The 22,695-nt window shown below is 25.5% G+C and overlaps 1 protein-coding gene across 4 annotated transcripts in view; it reads right to left on the reverse strand.

The window, feature by feature from the left end:
• LOC113548393 (protein unc-13 homolog 4B) overlaps nucleotides 1-22,695 on the reverse strand; it is a 34,823-nt gene that overhangs the window by 3,403 nt on the left and 8,725 nt on the right. For 2 of the 4 annotated variants that reach the window (XM_026949254.1, XM_026949252.1), the window contains exons 2-12: nucleotides 7,990-8,188; nucleotides 2,935-3,096; nucleotides 2,636-2,814; nucleotides 2,349-2,553; nucleotides 2,090-2,269; nucleotides 1,803-2,027; nucleotides 1,614-1,735; nucleotides 1,404-1,550; nucleotides 1,201-1,338; nucleotides 924-1,130; nucleotides 460-850 (exon numbers count right to left, since the gene is read on the reverse strand). In XM_026949254.1, coding sequence (XP_026805055.1) covers nucleotides 460-850; nucleotides 924-1,130; nucleotides 1,201-1,338; nucleotides 1,404-1,550; nucleotides 1,614-1,735; nucleotides 1,803-2,027; nucleotides 2,090-2,269; nucleotides 2,349-2,553; nucleotides 2,636-2,814; nucleotides 2,935-3,096; nucleotides 7,990-8,188 — 2,155 coding nt within the window. Of the gene's footprint in view, nucleotides 1-459; nucleotides 851-923; nucleotides 1,131-1,200; nucleotides 1,339-1,403; nucleotides 1,551-1,613; nucleotides 1,736-1,802; nucleotides 2,028-2,089; nucleotides 2,270-2,348; nucleotides 2,554-2,635; nucleotides 2,815-2,934; nucleotides 3,097-3,180; nucleotides 3,343-7,989; nucleotides 8,189-15,855; nucleotides 16,102-22,695 lie in introns of those variants that run through there. The other 2 variants (XM_026949255.1, XM_026949256.1) reach the window with 2 other exon arrangements.

A 22,695-nucleotide genomic window follows, 5' to 3' on the forward strand; every position in this document is an offset into this window, starting at 1 on the left:
GTTCGCTTTAATGTTAGAGACGATCGACTTATTATAAAACTTAAAGATAAGAATATTATGTAGGGCATTGCGTAGGTTTTTATTGATAATTTTATTTTGAAGTTTTAATATTTTACATGGTTAGAAAAATTAAAATGTTAATAAAAGCATGAGTGATGCCCTAAATAATATTTTTACTTTTAAGTTTGTTAATTGATCAATTGACTTATATTTTATTTTATTTAGGTATACCGTTTTGCATTTGAAACAAATTAAATAGTATTAAAACTAACAGCATAAATTAATTTTTCTGAATGTAAATTTATGATTATATACATTATACGTTATAGACGGATACATCACATGCGAATGTAGTAGCGTTCTCTCAAAACCAACCGTTGTCCGTTAAGTCATGCTATATAAGTAAAAAAATCAATTTTTTTTTTTATTCCCTCTTATAATTTTAAATTAATTTATTACTTCTTTGGTGACTTCGAATCTTTTGTTTTCAATCACAGTATTGTTAACTTTATAAGCCGTTTTGTCCGAAAAGTATACAGAACACCTGCAAATGTCATCAATTATCTTTGCCACAAATGAATAAGAACCTTCGGCATCAGGCCATGCTAGTTGTTGCCAAAACACTTTTATTTGGTAGAATATTGCCAATGTGTCCACTGCCGATGAACTATATTCCACTGATGTGTCCACTTTGACTAATTTGTCCAACTCTACAGCTCTTTCGATGCGTTGCATGGCTTTGTACGCGGCAATATCCAACCACCTAGCAACACCTTGTTGGAACCATAAGTGATACTTGACTAGATGACTATTCGTCTCAAAGTCTACATTACAATTATTTTTTCCTAAACTAAAAATGTTTTTAAAAAAATCATGTAATTTTTATTATTTTTATGTATCACGCAAAGAACAGAAAAAATTACTCGACAAATTTCTGAATCCCCATATAAAGTTCAAAAAGAGACGTTCCCATTGCAAGCGGATCGTTGTCAACTTGAAATCGTCCATTTTCTTCGAAATTAATTGGCTTCATATTCATACAAATGCGAGTGATAAATGGTTCACACATTTCAGATATTTTAATTTCGTATATTGAAAATAGTGTACTGACATACGGAAATTGCATTTTCCTTTAAATTAATAAATTATATTGATATAAAATATATTTTTTATACTTAATAAATGCATGATTAATCTCACTTGATAAATAACTTATCGTGAAACTCTATGGCCCTCTGCAAATCTAGTTTAAGAAGTTGAATTATTTTAAGTTGAAGTTTCATCTGTCCTTCATCCGTAAAGTCGTCGGGTTTATTGTTTTCTAATATGTGAACATGCCTGTATAAATACATAAAACCCAATAGAAAAATAACCAATAATTCGATATCAAAATAAATGCTAACCAATCCACAGCTCCGTGGACGACAGCGTCGTGCAATGTACTCTTTATGTCTCTGGTGTGTTCGCATGGTAACAACCAACCATAAATATCCGATGGAAAGAGATCTAAGTCATTTGGTAACTCCAAAAATGTAAGATTTCTTAATATACTAAAAATTCCAAAAATTTCAATTTACAACATTGTTTCGTTAAAATAATGTTATTAAATTTACTTTAAAACGTATTCTATTTGATTCAATAACTGTTCGTCTTCTGCAGATTTTTTACGTATCGTTCGAATAGCATTGAAGCAAAATGGTAATATTTTTTTAGACGATTGCCAGAACATTTTTAACTAATTAATATAATATACACACTTATTAAAAATTCAAAACATTAAAATACCACTAATCTTTATTTACCTCTTCGTTGGATAAATGTCCAGTAGTTATGGGCTTAACTAAAATATCTAGTATGTCCGAAAATACTTTAAAATTTACCACAGGACTCAACACATGAGCGTTAATATATTCTATCCATTGGCTCAAACACTCATCAACAGCACCGATATTACTTTGTGCAACATGTTGTTGAATAATTAAGCTAGACTCTGGTAAAAAATCACCTTTCCACGAATTCATTTCAGGCTTAAGTAAATAGTGAATATTAGATTTAGTTTTAGTTTTATTTATCTTAAATAAACATTCACCTTTTGTGCATTCATTTGGTAAGCTAACAATACTCGTAGTAGATGTCTATGTTCTTGAGCGGCAACTTGTTTATTTTTTTCACTGCCAAACGACAATTTTAATAACAAATTCCCCTGCGGCTTGCCCTTGCCTTTTTTCTCCAAACTGTACCAAGCTATTTGACCTCGAGAAGGTATTGTCTGTATATAATAGCAACGAAAAATATGTTTAAACATCAGTCGTTAAGAAAAAGTGAAAAAATAAATATGTAATAATTACCTTAAGTGGTATTAGTGTAACGCCGATAATTTCATTGTCGTGTTTACCGTTCGTAGCAGTTACCGCGATTTCTTTCATAAATCTTCTCATTCCTTTAAATCCTTTAATGTCACCAACCTTTGTAACTTTTTCTTTTACTGTTTCCGCCGGATCAAAGTCCCAAACTTCCACGCATAGAATATCATCATCAGGAGTCTCGACTGGCCTAAATTAAATATCTAGTTTTGATTTCTTATGTCTAATAAGTAATAATATTATATGTAATAAAAGTTTTTGGAAATTCCTACAGTGAAAAATGTTCCTCCCAGACTGGCCGCAGAGTTTGACTTTTTACCGACGTGTTATATCTATGTTGTTGGGTAGAAGACAAAAATAAGGTACAAAATGGATCGCTGAAACCATTTGCATCTTTTGGTTTTATATCTTTCCCTTCAATGATTTCAATGTTTAACATTATGCTTGGAGCCTTTTGAACAGACATTAAATAGTAATAATTTAGTTATTACTTAGCTACTTATTACTTAATTTAAATAATATTTTAAATGCATAATAATTATTAATAAGTATAAAATCGATAAACGCTTACTTCTTTTTCTATAACTGCTTTATAAATGGCGTCGTGAGTATCTTGATCAATTTTAAACGCTTTTCGAGCAAATTCGATTATATTTTCTTGGTTTAAACAACTTTTTTCCACCCCAATGCAATGTAGTATTTCATGCAATACTTCTTCGTATAATTCATTAATCTGTAATAGAAAAATACATGCATACCATTAAACTTTTAACGTCTTCGTAGTATAAATTTATTATCAAATATCAATTAGACAAACAGTCATAAACTGTATTTGATTCTCATTTCTTCTTTGCATCTCTTCTTTTTTAACACCCCTAAAGTTAAAATGTTTTGCTTTAAAATTAGACTTCATTTTGTACAAAATTTCGGAGAATGAATGAGTTATTCAAGAGTGAAAAAACTGTGTTGAATACTCAGATGAAATAGCACTTCTAAAGATAAATCGTACGCGTGTGCTGCCCAAGCCAAATGTGCTATTTCTGTGGTAATCTGCTATAGTGCCAAACAGTGACCTAAACCAAACTCCGCCCCCGTATATTTTATGTTGAGATTTTTTTGATCTCGATAAACGTCAAAATAATGAAGTATATACAAATGTATACATAATCCATTTATGATTGTTTATTGTTATATTAATATAAAACTATAAATTATATAGTAACTAATTTAATTTTAAAATCAGATAATATTTATAAGACAGTTCATTAACACAATTAAATAATAGTGTTAAACAGATACGTACTTCACTATTGAATAATGTTTAAATAAGAATGTAGCTTAATTAATCATTATTTTTCAAATTTTATTTTATGTGTTATGTCATTATTACATAGATAATTTTATTAAAATAGAAATCCATTATTTCAGTGATTGTGTGTTATATGAATAAAAAATATATTTTAAATGACCCATCTATTTTTTAATAATAACTGTTTATCTATATTGTAAACATTAAAAGTTAAAACTAAATATAACATTTATACTAAACAAGCTATAGGTATTTTACCAATTATCGCTGTAAATTATCAATAGATAGTTTTAAAATGTATATTTTTAATCAGTATATGTATATTATTATTTATTTTGTTAATATTTGTACACTGTTCAGTAAATAAATATTAAATAGTAAATACCTTTATATTATAACCAATATCCTTTAATTTCACATTTGCAGTACCTAGTCTGATTAGTCTATGTATTTTTAATTTGCTTAATTTATAATTTTATAATTATTTTTATTTATATTAGATAAAATATAAAAAAAACTATTTTAATGATTAAACTATTTATAAATGCTCTTTGTGCTAGGTTATTGTCAACCTAATTATGAAATATATATATTTTTTTTATGTAATAACTAATGTATATCCATAGCTATTTTTGGTTATTATATTTCTTCCATTTATATAGTATATACAATATACGTATATTATATATTTTTACGTAGCTAACAAATATAAGTTGTTTACAATTTCCGAGAAAACGTTTAATTTATATTCATTGGTACATACATTTTCATAAATTTAGTTTGACACAATGGTGTTTTAAATAGTGTAATTTTGTTTACATATGGAACCTATACGATATAGAACATTGTTATTTTTATTTTACTTGGCATTCTCAGTACCTTATACACTAAAATCACATGTGTCTAATCAAAAACCAATCAATGATGTCGTATTTAACTCGGATGAGTGATTTGTATGCCGAAAACACCACATATGTTTATCATTAGATTTCGTAATTTGTATTTTCCTATTTGTTAAATTAATTAATCTCTATAAAGTCTAAAATGTTTGATCTTTAAAATTTAATTTTTTGTTTTTACAATAAATAATAATACATTATGTATTTATGTAACATTCATAAAATTATCAAGTATTTGTAGTCAAATATTTATTATATTTATCGGCGACCATTGAATTGGCGCCCAATATTAGGTAAAGTACCTCATCGAACATTGAATTGGTTTCCATTATAATTTTAAAAAAGTGGTTCTTAAAATATAAAAACTGAAATAATAATATTTTTAGCGATTATATTAAAAATAATTCTTTATTTCCATGAAAATGACACCTCTAATTCGGACAGAAATTAGCAGTAGTGTCTGCTGTACACCTAATTCATGTGAATCTTTTCACTCGAAATTTAATTCCCAATTTCGTTCTACGCGCCCAAATATTTATAATTGCATAGGTGCATTGTATGATATTCAAGCGATTCTGAAATTATTATAAGAAGCTCCAATGTAGAAACACCACATAAAAAAAAATATTCAAGAAAAATATAATTTATAGACAGTCAAATTCAGATTATGCATATTTGAATTTATTTTCTAAAAATTTTGATAACCAATGGATTCGTAAAATAAATGTCGAAAGAGTCAACTCATTGCCTATATTTTAGGAGCCAATTATAAAAATATAGATTACCTGTGTTAGGGAGCTAAATCAATAGCTCCGAATTTATTATTTAAAATATTTATTTCTACTCTTTGTGTATAATAAATTATCATTTATAGAATGCCTACTGGCTACTTAAATTATAAAATATATTATGTTGATGATTTACAAAAAGATCTACAAACGATATACCTACAATTGAACCTATATACGTGACATGTTTATTTACTGTGCAATTTTATAAAAAATATACTAGATAAGTAGGTTAAAGAAATGGTAAATTATTTATACAACTAATTTTTTACTTAAATAAATTAATAAACATAATTTTTATTTATTTTCAATTTTCAATACACCATTATATACAGATCCCAAGCATTCTGTTAATTATTCACAATACCACATTATTAACATTAATTACATACCTAGGTAGTAGCCAGTAGGAAATAACTAGATAATTTCAAACCGGAAGGTGAGTAGATATAACATGTAATTATTATGTTTTGTATTGAAAATTACTTTTAAATAAAATACAATCCAACATTAAACATTGTACAACAACAAAAAAACTTACTAAAATGATTAAAATAAATTTTGAATTATCATTGTCAAATCATAGAGATTATAATTTTTATAAGATAAATATATATTTTTTAATGTATATAAAGAATTAACAAAGAACTAAACTTTAATAATTTATGTATTATTTATTATGTATATTATCTACATAATGTATATTATCTATATACAATGTACTATTTAGTGCATAATTAAAAACCATGTCTGCAGTATTTCACTATAGAATGTGATTCTATTAACAGTATAATTAATGATTTTTTCGAAAAGAACAACAGTTTTTGATAATACTATTTATAAATAATTTGAAGTTATAACAAAACAATTATTTTTATTATTATCACTTTCTTTACTTTTTTGAAAGACAATATAGATTTTTGATTTTTTATCCTATGTAAGATTTTTGTTGTTGAAAATTATGATACTTAATAATTTACAGTATTTCAATTTTTTATGAGTGGAGAAGTTTGACACTCATAAGTTAGTCATAATAGTAGGCACTAAATAAAATATTGATCTACTCCGCTCGTTAAAACTTTAAATAAGTACCTATATCTACTTCTAAAATTATAGAAAATCAACTAATTATTTGTTTAAAATTAGATTTTCTGCATCAACAAATATATTTTACTTTAGTAAGTGAAACTAAAAATATGTATGTATAATTTTTTCATTATACAAGTAAAATACTTAAAAATAGATAACAGTAAAAAATAGTGATACATTTAACTTTATTTTATAATGAGCTTATGACTCAAATTGTATAAAAAAAAATATTTTTGTAAACTTAAATACTTTTTGTAAAAATAAATGTTAATTATTAAAAGAATCACTGTAAATTATTATTATAATATTTCATAATAAATTATATAATTTGTATTTAGATTTTTATGTACAGTCTTAATAAGATTTTTTAAATATTATGTTAAATTAATAATAAATTGCATTTAGCATTCATATTAATTTTAAAAATAGGTTTTTTAAACTTATATTTTTATTTTCACAATTTATTTCAATATAATGAACAAAAATAATATGTACATTTTACACTTGATATTTGTAGTTATTATTATGTGACAAATTGTTAAAAAATAAGTTTAAAAAACCCTATTTTTAAAATTAATACTGTAAAGCTAAATGCAATTTATTATTGACTATCAAAATATATGACTAACATATTAATATAATATAAACATTAGTAAGCAAAAGTATGTTTGGAAAAAAGTGGAAGGGACTTCGACATGAGTTATATAATGCATTAATGAAAAATTATTGAGTAATAATTAAGATAAATTACCTATTAGAATAGTTATATTTATACAACTATATTATTATTCAATAAATACTATAATACACTATATAGAATATAGAATGTATAGATACTAACAATTAGCAGGTAACAAGTCATGACACCATCATCTCTTCAACCTGTTTTGGGAATTACCAGGTATATAGTCGATGCAAGTCATTTAATTAGTAGATTTATGTGATTTTGGAGATTTATGTTAAATTGTTTTTAAATTTTTATACGTTTTAGCAACGTCATGGACTGGTTATAGATGCCAAGGTTATTAAATGCGAACTATGGAGTGATTTAATACATAACGAGGTGCTTTGGTTATATCTCAAAATACTTATAATTTTATATTAAATAAGTTTAATAATATTGCTGTTTGAAAGGTTTACTGAGCACCCAATATGGAATTGACTCCGTAGTCCGTGTAGTCAAGTTGATTTGATTGCGAAATTTGAAGGAAACGAAAGCGATCATTTAAGGATAAGAGTTTGTTCCGTAGATCTTATCGAAGACTCAGGAAGACGTTTGTAAACAGTATAATATCTAAATAGGGATCTAAATAACGAATACTTTACGCTATTGGTAAAATGAGTTCATAGGAGGTGGACAATTATTTTAACAAAGAGTGAATAGTTTTAGCGTATGAATTTTGGTTCTTTTATTTTCACACCCTAAATACCTAGTATACTTTTTTTAGGTGGACGAGATTTTTTTGAACATGTGACAAAGCTAAAATATTAAGTTAGCTGGGTTAAGTTTCCCTAGGTAAATACAAGAAAAAAATACTTGCATTTAATTCTAACAATGACGATAATAACTGTTTGTAGGATAGATGAGTCCTCTCGGCAATATCATTGTCAACTCTCGAAATTTCTCTTTCATTTAGAGTAGCGAATATATCCTTTTCAGCAATTATGGTGTCCTCTTCAAAATTGTCCTTGAATCCAGAGCCATAACGTTCGAAAAATCCACCGTCTATTTGCTCAACTCTATAAAAATAACATTTAAAAATAATTAAATTACATCTTAAATAAAATAAATTAAATTCTAAAATTAAAGTAAACATTTATTTATTATTTATTATTTAAATTAATATATTTATTTATATACACAAAATGATACACATATATGTGTACACTGTATGTACACATATTTGGATAAAGGTGTTTTAAATATCACTCTAGCAGATAATAACTTATAATCTATATCATGATTGTCGAGATTGAGATTGACGATACATTGCATTAGAATTTAGATACATAATTTATGCGTTTATTGCATTTATGATTTCTGGATATAAGTTTATCTACATACAGTTAAAATGTAAGTAAAAAGATATTTATAAGTATTTTGATTTTTCTGGTGAAAAAAATTTTTAAAAATATAAAATAATTGAATTATAATTTATTTTTAAATATCTATTCGATTTTATTATTTTTATAAAATGAAAAATATGGAATAGAGCTATTATTCAGCTATAATACGTGCTTATATTGTGTCTATTTGTTGCAACTATTATTAGACATATAGTAATTACTAATTACCATGTTAAGATATCACTTAATAGTGATAACAATGTGTATTTTACAAAAATACTTTTTGATCTAGCTTCCTTCATATGATTATTTTAACCGTGACTCATGAGGTGAGATGTTGACAAAATCACTTTGACAACTGAATATTGTGAAATTTAAAATTAAATCCTTTAAAAAATTCTATCAATTAACTAATTATCCCAATGTGTTAGAAACTCATATGGCTACATGCTGTCAACTTCAAAGGATTCCTAATCTGATTTACAAGTTTTTACTAAATAAGAGAAGGAACAATGCAAACAGAGTACACGTCTTGATCTCTTTATTCCAAAAACAAAAATCTCCACGCGTTCCTTTAGTACCCACACAATCATCCTACGTTTTCATGGCACATATAACTCTTCTACTCACTTCTCTTCAACTGGCTTACACAAATATCCTATCCTCTTTTCATTTAATTCTATACTCTGTAATTCTTCATCTTATAATTTATATTACTACTAAAAAATGGCTGGTACCTGATGGCTGGTACCGGTTGCCACTAATAGTTTACCAGTTTTTACTCATTAGGTTAGGTTAGATAATACCCGTTTCCACCAAATGAGAATATATTAACTACATTACCATTATAAATATTAAAAATCTAAAATTATGAACGAATATTTCCCTAAAAATTTGTCAGTGGAAAAAAAATTCGTACCTACGTTAATATTTTAGACAAACAATTATGTGCGTATATAATTTACATTATAACTAATAAATTATAATCGTTTTAACTGTGTTCATTCTCCAATATAGTTTTATTTCTAATGATATTTTATAGTTTAACGATCGTTTTTAACACCGGAAGGAGACCTTTTAAATTCTGTCGAGTGTTCATTAAGTAAACAATCGAAGTAGGTAAGTTTCGCAGACATATATTGTAAATACTAAAAATGTATGCTAACATTGTGTAATTGTAATGTAGCAATATAGCAAGTTGTCCATTCTCAACGGATGAGCCATTGCATTCGAATAAAAACGCCCGCACCTAACTAATAATTATTTTATTGTATTTACTATTCGTATGACACGAAGTTTTGATTAGCTAAAAAAGAATTTCATTTTGGTATACCTATAAGAAATATAATATTATAATATGTTTATTTTTCGTGACCCTTAGCTTATCTTGCAAGATAATGCGTATATTGTTAAGCATGAATTTGGTACTAAAAATAAATTATTGTATTATATTCATTGTAAATTACGTAGGTGGTATCTGGTTAATACACAAGATAAATAGAAAATATTTGAGATTAATAAGTAAGTAATATTGAAAATTGGCGATGAGTCAAATAAGGAGAAAACTATAATAATATGCAGACGGTGTACTCACACCTATGTATATCTTAATTTATGACTCACACGCTCTCTAAATACCTAAGATCCAAGTTTATATAGTAGAATATTATAGTACAGTAAATCCTCATTAATCCGGAAATAATTGGATCGAACTTCGCTTGATCTGGACAGCTGATTAAGGCTGTGTTCAAGTTTATCTTATTCTAAAATATAAGTTATAATAAGTTCCACGAATTTTCTGCATAACCAATGATAAATTGTCATTCACGTTTTCCTTTTTTCGCATTTTGCCTAATACTATGTATGTATTTTGTATGTTATTATATATATTCTTAGATCTATAATACACATTTTTTAGTTATTTTGTTTAATCCGGAATTCATTAAAACGGACAACCTAGAGCCCCGATTAGTCCAAATTAATTAAGTACTTATGTATAATTTTTATATATTATACGTAATATATTCTCAGACACTTAAATTAGGTAAAACACGTTAGTTTTCAATTTTCCAAATGAGAAAATCATAAGCACCTACTTAATATATAGAAATAAAATGAATACACTATACTTTGTATGTCTGTTATCATTTGATATTCGGTATGGTACCACAAAAAAAAAATAACCCCATATGAGATTTTGTAAGATTTTAAATGATAATAATTGTATAATATTCAAAACTAAAATGTCTTCTAATAAATACGTGTATGTCGTATGTGGATATTTTATAAAATATTTTAATTTTTAAGTAAATTATGAGCATTTTCAAATATTTAATATTTTTCATACTCATAACTCACCTACAAATTAAAATATCGTAAAAAACCAACAAGAAAACACATAATATGTTCTTACCTAAAAGTTTGATAACTGGTCAATTCACTCTAATATCAATATAGGTATTAATATATATTTTTTTTTATGTATTATAATTGACATTTAATATTATTAATATTATATACGTTTTTTTATTTATATATTATTGACTGTAATTGAAAAAATTGACTATTTGTTTAAAATTATTATATTATTGATATTTCAAACAAATTTACTAAGTAACATGGGCAGATTAGGAAGTCCATATTTTAACAATATAAGTATAAATATAGAGCTTATAGATATTATGATATAGGTACCTTATCTTAAGAGGACGTCGCACCCACAATATACCTAGTGTGCTTTTAGTTTTGATATTAGAATAAATTGACCAATTATCAAACTTTTAGGTAAGAACATAATCTGTGTTTTCTCGTTGATTTTTTACGATATTTTAATTTTTAGGTGAGTATCAAAAATATTTGAAAATGCTCATAATTCACTTAAAAATTAAAATATTACACTGATTAGAATATTTATTTATTTATTTATTGAATATACATTTTAGTTTTGAATATTATACAATTATTATCATTTAAAATCTTACAAAATCTCATATGGGTTTTTTTTTGGGGGGGGCAAATCAATCGGTATAGACTATAATTAAAAGCAATAAATGTATAGTCGAATAATAGCTAACAACTAAAAACTAGCGATTACCAAAGTTCACCGAGTGATTTTCGGTATGAAGTTATGTCAAACTTAACCCTCTGCCCCTCATATTCCTAAAATACTTTGTCAAATAATTTAGGATACATATTACGGGTTTTAACAAAATTATTATTCATTTTGTAACACGTAGGGTATTGAAACATTTCAAACTTAGAAAACTTAGAAACATTTATCTATAATCTCAAGGTGACTATAGAAAAACGTACCTACACCTATACAATAATAAATAAATTAGAAAAAATTCCCAAATAGCCTACTTACCTATTTCTTTAGAATATTTGTTGTAGCTTAGATATAAAAAAACAATAAGATGATGTCATATGCACATTTTATCTATTAATATATACCCTAGTCTGTTTATGCTATATGAACAATGTTTACATATAATATTATTATTTATATAATATGTAATAATTATCTGCGAAATTTTTTTCCAAATACATACTCCATACTTGTGAATTATTATACAATAATACAATGCTATTAAATTTTTGTACAATAATGCTGAAATATAAAAAAAGGTTTTGTAAATTTACCTAACGATTATATGCATGCCAACCTAACTACCTATGACGTACAAATCGTAATATATGAAAGTTTTAATATTTAGTTATAAACTTATAAATTAATATAAATTTTGAATTAATATAGATACCTAAGATTTGAACATTTAATACATCCTCATAAACAATTCTCATAGTAACCACCAAAAAATATCATAAATAAATGTCAGAATTTTCTTTACAAACATTTAAATTTTAAATTTTGACGAAAGTGGTCTCAACTAAAAATAAACGATTTTAGTTATTTTATTGATAGGGACTTGATACTTTTCGTCATAACATACTATTCGTTAATTCATCATACGCAACAATATTAAAAAAAATTTAGATATAAATTTTAAGCTACTTTTAACACTAATAAATATTCTCTTCGTTGTATGGTAAAAACGTAGGTATATTTATTATTAAATTAAATAAGTTAATAACAGATAGTAATACCAAAATGTTATATTATAAAGTTTTAAAATAAAATAAATAAAAGAAACTATCAAAAGTAACCTTTACCAAAACATCAAATATTTCTCTGCACATCCTTCTTTCTTGCTCGGTATTTTATAATGAGTCGTATAATTAACAATATTAATTATTGATTTTTATTATTATTATTGCATACATTTTTCTCAAAGATTACGGGTGTTCATAATATTAATTTTTTTAATTTTTTTCCGCTATAATTTTAAACAATGAATAAATAATTCAAAATAAAACTTTTCTAAGCCATTCTTCTTATATTTATATTATATTGGTTTTATATTATATATGGTTATATATACTGCAAGGCCGTATCTAGGGGGGGTTTGCGGGTTCAACTCCTCCCCCCCCAAATTTTCTTGCCTTAGGCAAACTTAGAAATTATTTCATCATTATTTTATACATCATTTACTAAGCTTTGTATAACCCCCCCGAAAATATTTTCTAGGTACGGCCTTGGATTAGTCTATAGGTATACTATAAATACTACATTACTACATGTCTACATTGTTCTATTTCTCAACCCGTTTCCCGCAATGACAATTTCAATAACCAATTATAAATTACAACATAAATTTTTGTACATAAGAATTTTTATTACTTAAATATACTTTGCTATTATAATATCATTATTTCATGATTTATTTTATCACTTTTCATTTTTGTGGGTAACACGAATAGGTATTTCAATTTAAATATACAATATGTTAATATAGTATAAATAAATAAACAAAATAATGTACTAACGCGCATATTTATTTTGGATATTTTAAATATTACTAATGTTGTTTACATTCACTAATTAATAGTTGTATATAGAAAAATTATTGTTAAGTGAATAGAAGGTGACAGGTAAACTATTTTCTTAACAATTAACATAACGTGTAAAATTAAAGGATACGGTAAAGAATAAGTTAGGTTAGGTAATCGTGATATTCCTTTAAGCGTTTATAAAAATTATACCATTCATCGGTAAACATCTAAATAGCGTCAAATCATACTAGTTATAATCTAGGTACGATTTGATGCTATTTAGATGTTTACCGATGAATGGTATGTTTGTTATTTAGAAATATCATGTACATAGTAAGACTCATAGTAACTAGTAACATACCTTTCTTTATCCTATCCAATTTACAGCGCGTGAAGCTCTTTGAACAGTTTCGGTAATCTAACAATTTAAATCTAACTGATATTAAAATACAAGATCTTAGCTATATAATATCCTAGTTGCTATTGTGAGAAAATTATAATAACAAATCAATAAAAAAAAAAAATGATTTTGTTCTTTTATAAAACTGAGGTGAAATAAAATAATTCATTTATCTTTTAAGCTTTATTACGTTGTTACCCCTCCCCAAATAATTTGGTTTGTAATGTCGAAATGTATCGTAGATTCAGCCCTATTAAAATAAAATGTTGAATACTCTTGAACAGTAAATCATTAAGCTCTAGGTTAGGTATAAAATACCAGATTATTAACAATCAGCTGCTAATAATAATATATGGATAAATGTATTAATACTTATTATTTACAAATTCCTATAGATAATATTATATGTATATAGTAACATATTACGCGACAACAAATCATTTTGAAAAATGATTTCTAAATTATTTAAAGTAAACCAATTTTAATGTAAAACTAATTATGTAATTAACTACATATTTTATACGTTTTCAAATGGCATTAAGTTGTTAACGCAACAAATAGTTTTATAATAAAATAAATAACTGAAAACAGCTTACACATAAAAAAATGTATGGTACCTAGGTACTATACTGCTATCGTCTATCCTTGATACTTTTTATACTTTTAATGCACAAAGAAAAATTAATACCTCATGTTAATGATAACTTTAAGTTATATAGTTACTATATGTATATATTGTATATTATTAAAATTATATTATCAATGCACAATAAAAATACGTCTCATGCAGGGGCAGATCTCTGATTTAGCATATCTTTTACGCGGGGCAAAGGATAAAATTAGTGCCCTCTCATAATTTAGCCCTCCTCTATTATGTCACTGTTATTTGGTAACTTGGCGCCTCCCAACCAAGACTTCCGGGGCAAGTGTCTCATTAAATATCAAAATAGCTTACATAATATAACATATCAGATGAGTCACTAAAATTTTCAAGGGAAGGGGCTAAACATAATAAATTAAAAATAGATAGGTACTATAAAAATAATTTTTTTCATTATAAATTATTGTAATAATATATTATAAAATGTTGTACAGTATACTTGATACAGCATATTATATATAAATTTAATGATAGTTACAAAGTTAGGTACATATAAGATATAAGTATATGATACGTTCAATTATATCATTAATCTTTGTTTGTATATAACTATAATATTATTTTATTATTTGGTCCAATCATCTAATTGCATGCTTTAGGGTGCTTTTTTAAATAATAATTTAGCTATAATAAAACAATATATACATACATAACATTTTGTTATGAAAGATACTATTTATTTCGAAAAATATTAAAAATATATTTAATATTATAAAAATAACATCAAAATAAAAGTTATCAATTTACTTTGTTTCTTAATAAAGTATATACAATAAAACAAAGAATAATTTAATGATAAAAATACTTATATATTTAGGTACTATATTGTATAGTTAGACAACACATTTTTTTAGAGCAGGAGGGTGGTAATAGCGACGATTTCTCTCCCTTGTATCTAACATCGACCCATGTAAAAGATATTTGTAAATTGTAAGTATAGGTTTATTATGCAATGGACTCAGAGTTCAATAGCGAGGCTAGGAAATTATAATTTATAGATACCCAAAATCGTTAATGATTTTTAATCAAACATTTTCTAAAACTGTGGTCCGTACTGTCTACTATAGTATGATATAATTATATGTATATATTATAGATTGTATTAATATTAAATAACACCAAATATAAATCACATAATTTTAATATTGAATTTTGATGTTTTGGCAATATAGTAAGGAGATTGGCCCTAAGGCAAATGTGATATCTAAAAATAAACAAGTAAAAATTAATTACATAGTTTACGTCTTGACAGTTATCCTTTGCACTAGCCACGGCCACAGACCACAGTAACTAAACATTAATAATTATAATAATAAGACAAATAATTATACTATTATTTATGCATAATTAAAATTAATTTACGGATATTTAAATATAATATATTACTGTATGTCCGGCGAAATACTCTGAGCGCTAAATTTCCGCTGTACCCGATTGTAAAACATTTTCCACATTGAATCTTCGTCCTCCATTTTTGATTTTATTATTACTATTGCTTTCAACTATGACCGTGACTTTAGTGTAGACGAAAGTTATACACGAAACAGAGGTAAATGAATATTATAGTGCTGCACACGTAACACCTAAGCACAACTTGGCAGCGACTGAACAGTACGCCTATGGAACCGGTTGCCAATGAACCCAAACACTCAGTACATGAATTTATCGTGACATAATGATAATAATAATAATAGCAATAAATATTATTTTAGAGGGGTCGACCTTCACCAAAAGAATGGGCAGTACAACGAAATTGTATTGGAATGCGCCAAGCAGTGGAGGGGAAGTGCAATTGGAGAAGGGGATAGACTTTTTTGGAGATTTGTTGTGTATTAGATTGGTAGGAACTGTCTGTGTATACACACATACAACGCTAATGTTCTAATTTAAGTTCGTAACGTGGGTTGCTGTTGAATTAACAAACTTATACCTCTTCTCATACAATATGGATATATTATAACGTGTACATTATTTTAAATAATATTGTAGGTAAATCTTATAAGTGTTGAATTAAATATATCTCTAAAATACTCAACTATATTTGTTTACTCAAAATCCACTTAAAGTTTTTATTTTTTCTACATCTTTCTATACGGTCACTAGTCAGTTTTTTGATTATTAATATACTTTTTTATATTAATAAGACAACGAATTTCAAAAGTAATTAAAATCAAATCGATATGTTTTGTTGCATATTATTGTTTTTATTACGTAAGTAGTAGATACCTTATTATGCGATTTGCATTACTCATTTAGGTACCTACTATTGTTTATTATTATTATATTATTATTACTTATTAGTTATTAGTCATTACATGTAGATACTGTACATATACCTGCCTCCGCTGCAGCGAATCTTTGTCTTTCAATAATATACTTCTATCGCTAAAAAAAGAAACTTAATTTTATATTTTTGTGTAATGTATGTATTTATATTTTATAGCGTATAAGGAATAACAATCAAACACTATGAGTTTTCACGGGCTTTCAAATCACCTCGATTGTTTAAAATAAACTTTTTACTTGGCTATGAATATTTAAAAATCCACATGAACAGTAGAACAGCTGATACAGTGTACAAGTGTACTGTGTTAAAATGAAATATTCTGATATATTTTTTTTGTATACCATATTTTTTAACAACTGCAACGCGACACATAGCACATAGAAATACACAAGGTATAGTGTGTAATGTGTATACTAATAACAGTAATAACTAATAAGTAATATATTACTAAATCGCATGCAAAATTAATCAGACTTGACAATTTGACATTGTCGCGATATTATTTTAATTGGATAGGTCGTATAAATGTTTCTAAAATATAATATTCAATTAATTTTATCGAATGTATATTTATTTAATAATTAGGTATTATTATTGCATGTGAGTATGATATGACAATAAAGGACAATTATCTAATTTAAAGATGTATACAGTATGTTAAGAAAGTTTAGAAACCCTAATGTTAAATTGTTAAAATGTTATACAGTGAAGATTACAGTATGTGTATGTTCCTAAACCAAAATTACCGCAGCATTTGAAAAAATAGCCTTCAAATTAAACAAATCAGTAATCACGTTAAAAACATGATAGGTACTCGTCATAACTGTAGATAAATAATGGCAAAACATCTGGATCAAAAAGACAATAAATTAACAAATATGCCAAATTATTAATCAACTATATAATTTGACGACTGTATGAATTATAACAATTTTGGTTATCTGATACGGTAAAAATGTTCCAGTCATATTTTAAAAATATCAATAAGAATAAGAGTAAAACAAATAATAATTTAATGGCAGAGACAAACAAATGGGAATACTCTATTTACATAAGTGGTAAAAGTGTTATAACTTCATCAGTTATTGTTTTATTTTTATCCTTGTACATTATGCCTACGTATTATGTATGTACATTCTAGACCCACTATATATATATGTATATATATTATAATATTATTTTCGTATAAATTGTAATGTATTTTATAGCAAGTTAGTTAAGTACTGTAGTTGCAATAAAATACCTCGGCCAGTTACGTTTTAAATACCAACTATTGCTTGGATGATTTTTGGTATGAAGATGGGCGAATGGGATAAAAGACTGTTTTGCCGAATTTGGGATGGAGTCTTTTAGTCTGGAGTTAAGTAAAGTGGTGGTATAAATTTTATTTTTTAGTATAAATTATTTTATTAACAATTGTCAATAAGATATTTTAAATAACAAAATTTCCTATCAGTATGCAGAAGCCGTGCTTCTTATCGAGTATTAAATACACGTCTTGCTTTGCTAATCTGGGTGTACGTTGTTATACTTATAGATAATTGGACAATATGTATATTGTATAGTAAAATAGTAAAGAATTATAATTTTTATTAATTATAATTTATCTATCATTAATTTCAAAACTAATGATAAATATTTTTACTGAAACCTAATTGAATAATCTATAATATGATAAAATTAAAGTCTCATACATTATAGAATATAGTATATAATATACCATTTCATTTTATCAGCGTATTCAATACATACATAATTATTAAAAAAAATTATATAACTGCTAAACTACAGCCAAATCGTATGTTGATTAATCAAATATGTGTTGTGTGTATAATTATTAATATTAATTTATTTAAAATTGAAATAATTACATATTAAGTATATAGTAACTACTATAGTAAGTAGTAAGCATATTAGATAGGTACCCATGGTCTTAATGCTTTCAATCGGCTTACTTGCATAATACTGCATCAAATCTACAATGCTACTTATATAATAGAATAATTTGTTAAAGGTATTATGTCTATAGGCTGTAAGTAGTCTTAGTTATAAAGATTGATCACAGTGTTTAAATATCCAATAATTGTTTGGTAAACAGTATTAAATTTGGTATTATACTAGTTTGGTATATTACTTATTAATTAATTTACTATACAGTTAAACATAATAATAAAGAACCTACGTATATGATATATATCCAACTACACTTGAAAATAGATTCATATAGTCAGTGATAATACTATGTAAGTAATAGCGGTAAAGCTGTATCTGAAGCACAAACATACGTTACATACGTAGTTTTATACGCATAATCTAAAAACTATTAATTATTTAATTGCATGTAAATAGCAATACCTTATATAGTATAATAACATAAATAGTGTATGAACAATATACTATATAAACCTAACCTATATACTTCGTACATAGTTTTACACTTGCGTACCTGAAATTCAAAAATAATTACTTAGATACTCATTTATTATTATTATTTAGGTATTACTGTATTAGTATACTATATTTAAATTTATACGATATCATTTATTTGAATATAATATGATTAAAAATAATTATCTTTAACTTAATAAAATTAATGACAATAAAACAACCTAACTTGTACATATTTACGTATATTATAAATTATTTCTATCCTTAATAAAATATAATAATATTATAAGTATACCTATATAAATATTATAAGTAAAACACTATTTACAGGCAATTTGCATGCATCTTACATAACCTACATCAAAAGTTCAAACTATAAACAATAATAATTATTATGAATCATAATTTATGATTAACACATATATTGGCATTGGCTATATTATCGTATATGTAATCTAATAAATAATAATTAATAAATAATAATATTATGGTGCTTTTCTATAGTATATCTTATAATGGGTAAACGAATATACATGCTTATAGTATATGTTGCTATTTTAATTAACCATTAATTTACAATTATTTATTTATTTAATATAGATAATAGATCCCTCCTATATGTTACCGGCAAAATGTTAAATATAGACATTCTATAGAATTCCTCGTATTATTAGGCAATGTGTTAAATTGTTAATGTAGTTATGTCTTTATGTGGTATTTGTTAACCATTAAATAGTTGTATATTTCATTTAGTACCGTGTATTAATGACTGATTAATAACGAGATGGGGAATATGAGAGAATTTTGATATTAATAATATAAAATATTGGACATAAGACACTTAGACACTTTAAAACAGTAGTTAACCAGGTAGTTTGATTTTGTCGACTGATATTGTTTGACGCAGATGCTGTGACAGGTCATGAAGCCATGGAAGTTTTGGTCAATACTTCTATAAGTTCAAGAAGCGTGAGGATCTAATGTGTGTAGACTATACCGGCCAGATATTGATGATGTGACAATATGACACGTCATATTCCGATACAATCACTGGCGGTGTTAGTGAAAATAGCTGGAATAACCTAACCTATTGGTGCCCTCTATCTATTGTAAGTTAATTTATGTTTGTCCCGTTCGTAATAACTAATAGACTATACGGATACAAGTAAAAGAACTGCCCGAGAAGTACCCCTTTGTAGTACCGTGGTCCGTGATACACTCGCAAAAAAATATATTTTACTTTACCAATGATATGGTAGTAATACACAGAACAAATGATAAAACGAGATTCATTCGGTACACCAATATGTAGTAGGCCAAAGCGCCCTTGCTCATTGTGGTTATTATTTTAGTTATAAATAATAAATAAATTTTTTTAATGATAATACTACATAATTTTCATACTCATACTAATACTATAGTCATACTCGTACTTTGTTAATCGATTACAGTCGTACGTCGTAATACTATGTCAACCAATCAGCTACATAATATATGTATTCATCATTTTTAAGTTAATTTTTTCAACTATTTTTGGTAATTATTCTCTGTTTTCTAAATTGTCGATTATTTCTTTCGATAAATTAGTAATGCTAAGTCCTATTTTAACTTAATAAAGTTTATACAGCTAAATAATGTGGTTAGGTTACTTAATCTATGGTTATATCTTAATTCTATAATGTATAAGGCCTTATTTTTCTACATATGATATGTATTGTAGTCTGTATAAGTAAGTATAGAGTTACTAGTTGTGATAAGGAAAAAATATTGAAATAATTTACCAAACCAACAAAAGATTTATTTATTAAATTGCACGTTCTATTATTATTCACATTATTTAGATATTTTTTATTGTATACGATTTCATAAAATTCTATGTGATTGTACTTCATATGATTTTTAAATCTCTGTTAAATAACCTAACCTTAAAATTGAAGAAACTAATTTTTAGTCCACTATGTAGATAAAAAATCCAATTAAAATTCATGGTTTTTTTACTCGAAATATTTAGTGTTATACCTTTTTGTGATTACACAAACATTTTTTCATACTAATTATTAATTTTTATTCTTAATTGTTTTTAATATTACGAGTATATTACTCGTTACTCATTAGATAATTACGAGTAATTTACGATATACCTTGTGTTATAAATACGTCTCTTTATTTTTACTAGCTCTCACTCCTAAAATAAAGTCCGAATAGATATGCCATTGGATTATGAGTGTGATGCGAAACTCAGCTACTAGAACATGGTTATAAGGTTATAACCTTATAACCATGGTACACCTGGGTCTGATATAGGTTCTCGTTAATATTCAGTGGAATGTTGGTTTTTATGATGACCAACTATTATATCTATTTGTTAAATTTTAATGTGTTAGAGTTGTTAGACATTAGTGCATAAGAATAACAAACTATCTCTATGCGTAGTATCGCATAGGTAAGCCAATTTGTCGTTTTCCGTCTGTCGTAGCGCAGTAAAACGCGCTGACACACGCCGCGAATTATAAGTATCATACTATGATGTGTTGATGTATTGTAATAAAACACAATAATTTAATTATTTGCATTCAACGTAAATTATTTTATACAGTCCACAACCAAAAATTAATCAAAAAGTTTTAAAATTAAACATTAAAAATTAGTAATTACTAAAGTGTTTCATTTTCATTTGATATTGTGAAGAAGAAATAAATAACGCAGATGTGATTGGTTTTATTTTAATTATATTTTTAAATATTGTTTGTTAGGTATGGTATTAAAAGTATTACTTATTCTAACAAACTACAAAGTATTGAATAAAGTGAATAATTTGTATATAGTCCCTTTATTCATTGCATTGTATATAAAATATGATAATATTATTATTTATTTAAGTAAAAGAAAAATGTTTGAAGTTTCTATATTAATATTTTTGAATTACAAATAATTAGTTAATTCGTTAACAAAAAACCGTTATATTTCATACACAATTTATATTCAATTATTATAACAATTATATCAACATTTTATTTTCAAAAACTAATGTGACTTTACGCTAATCGTTATTTTTAATTTCAATAAGAAAAACTTATGAAGAAGTTTGAATTAAAATTTTAATCTTTTTGACTTGTTAACAAATATTATCTTCATAATTTGAATAAAATTATAAAAACTTCAAATGTCAAATTATAATTTAAAAATAGCCAAAATATTTTGACTAATATATTATGTCTAGAAAATTCTATCATAAATGTATGGTTAAAATTTAAAGTTTCTATGGATTTTAGTTTTTGAATAACAACAAAAATCCCAAATCGATAAGTCAAAAATTGATGTTGCAAAAAAATACCTAACCCTGTTTAACCGTAATTTTTCAATATTTCAATTTTTATGAAAAGTTCTTATTACTACTATTGACTTCAAATTAGATACAATTATAGCTACTAGAAACAACTTTAAAGTTAAATATTGAGACATTTTTCTAAGTAGAAAATATGATTACACAAAAATAAATCTCGTTAATCGTTATAAAAATAAATCATTCTGCATTCAACGCTTCGCTCAGA

Source organism: Rhopalosiphum maidis, chromosome 1, assembly GCF_003676215.2.
Source record: "Rhopalosiphum maidis isolate BTI-1 chromosome 1, ASM367621v3, whole genome shotgun sequence".
Taxonomy (NCBI): Eukaryota; Metazoa; Arthropoda; class Insecta; order Hemiptera; family Aphididae; genus Rhopalosiphum; species Rhopalosiphum maidis.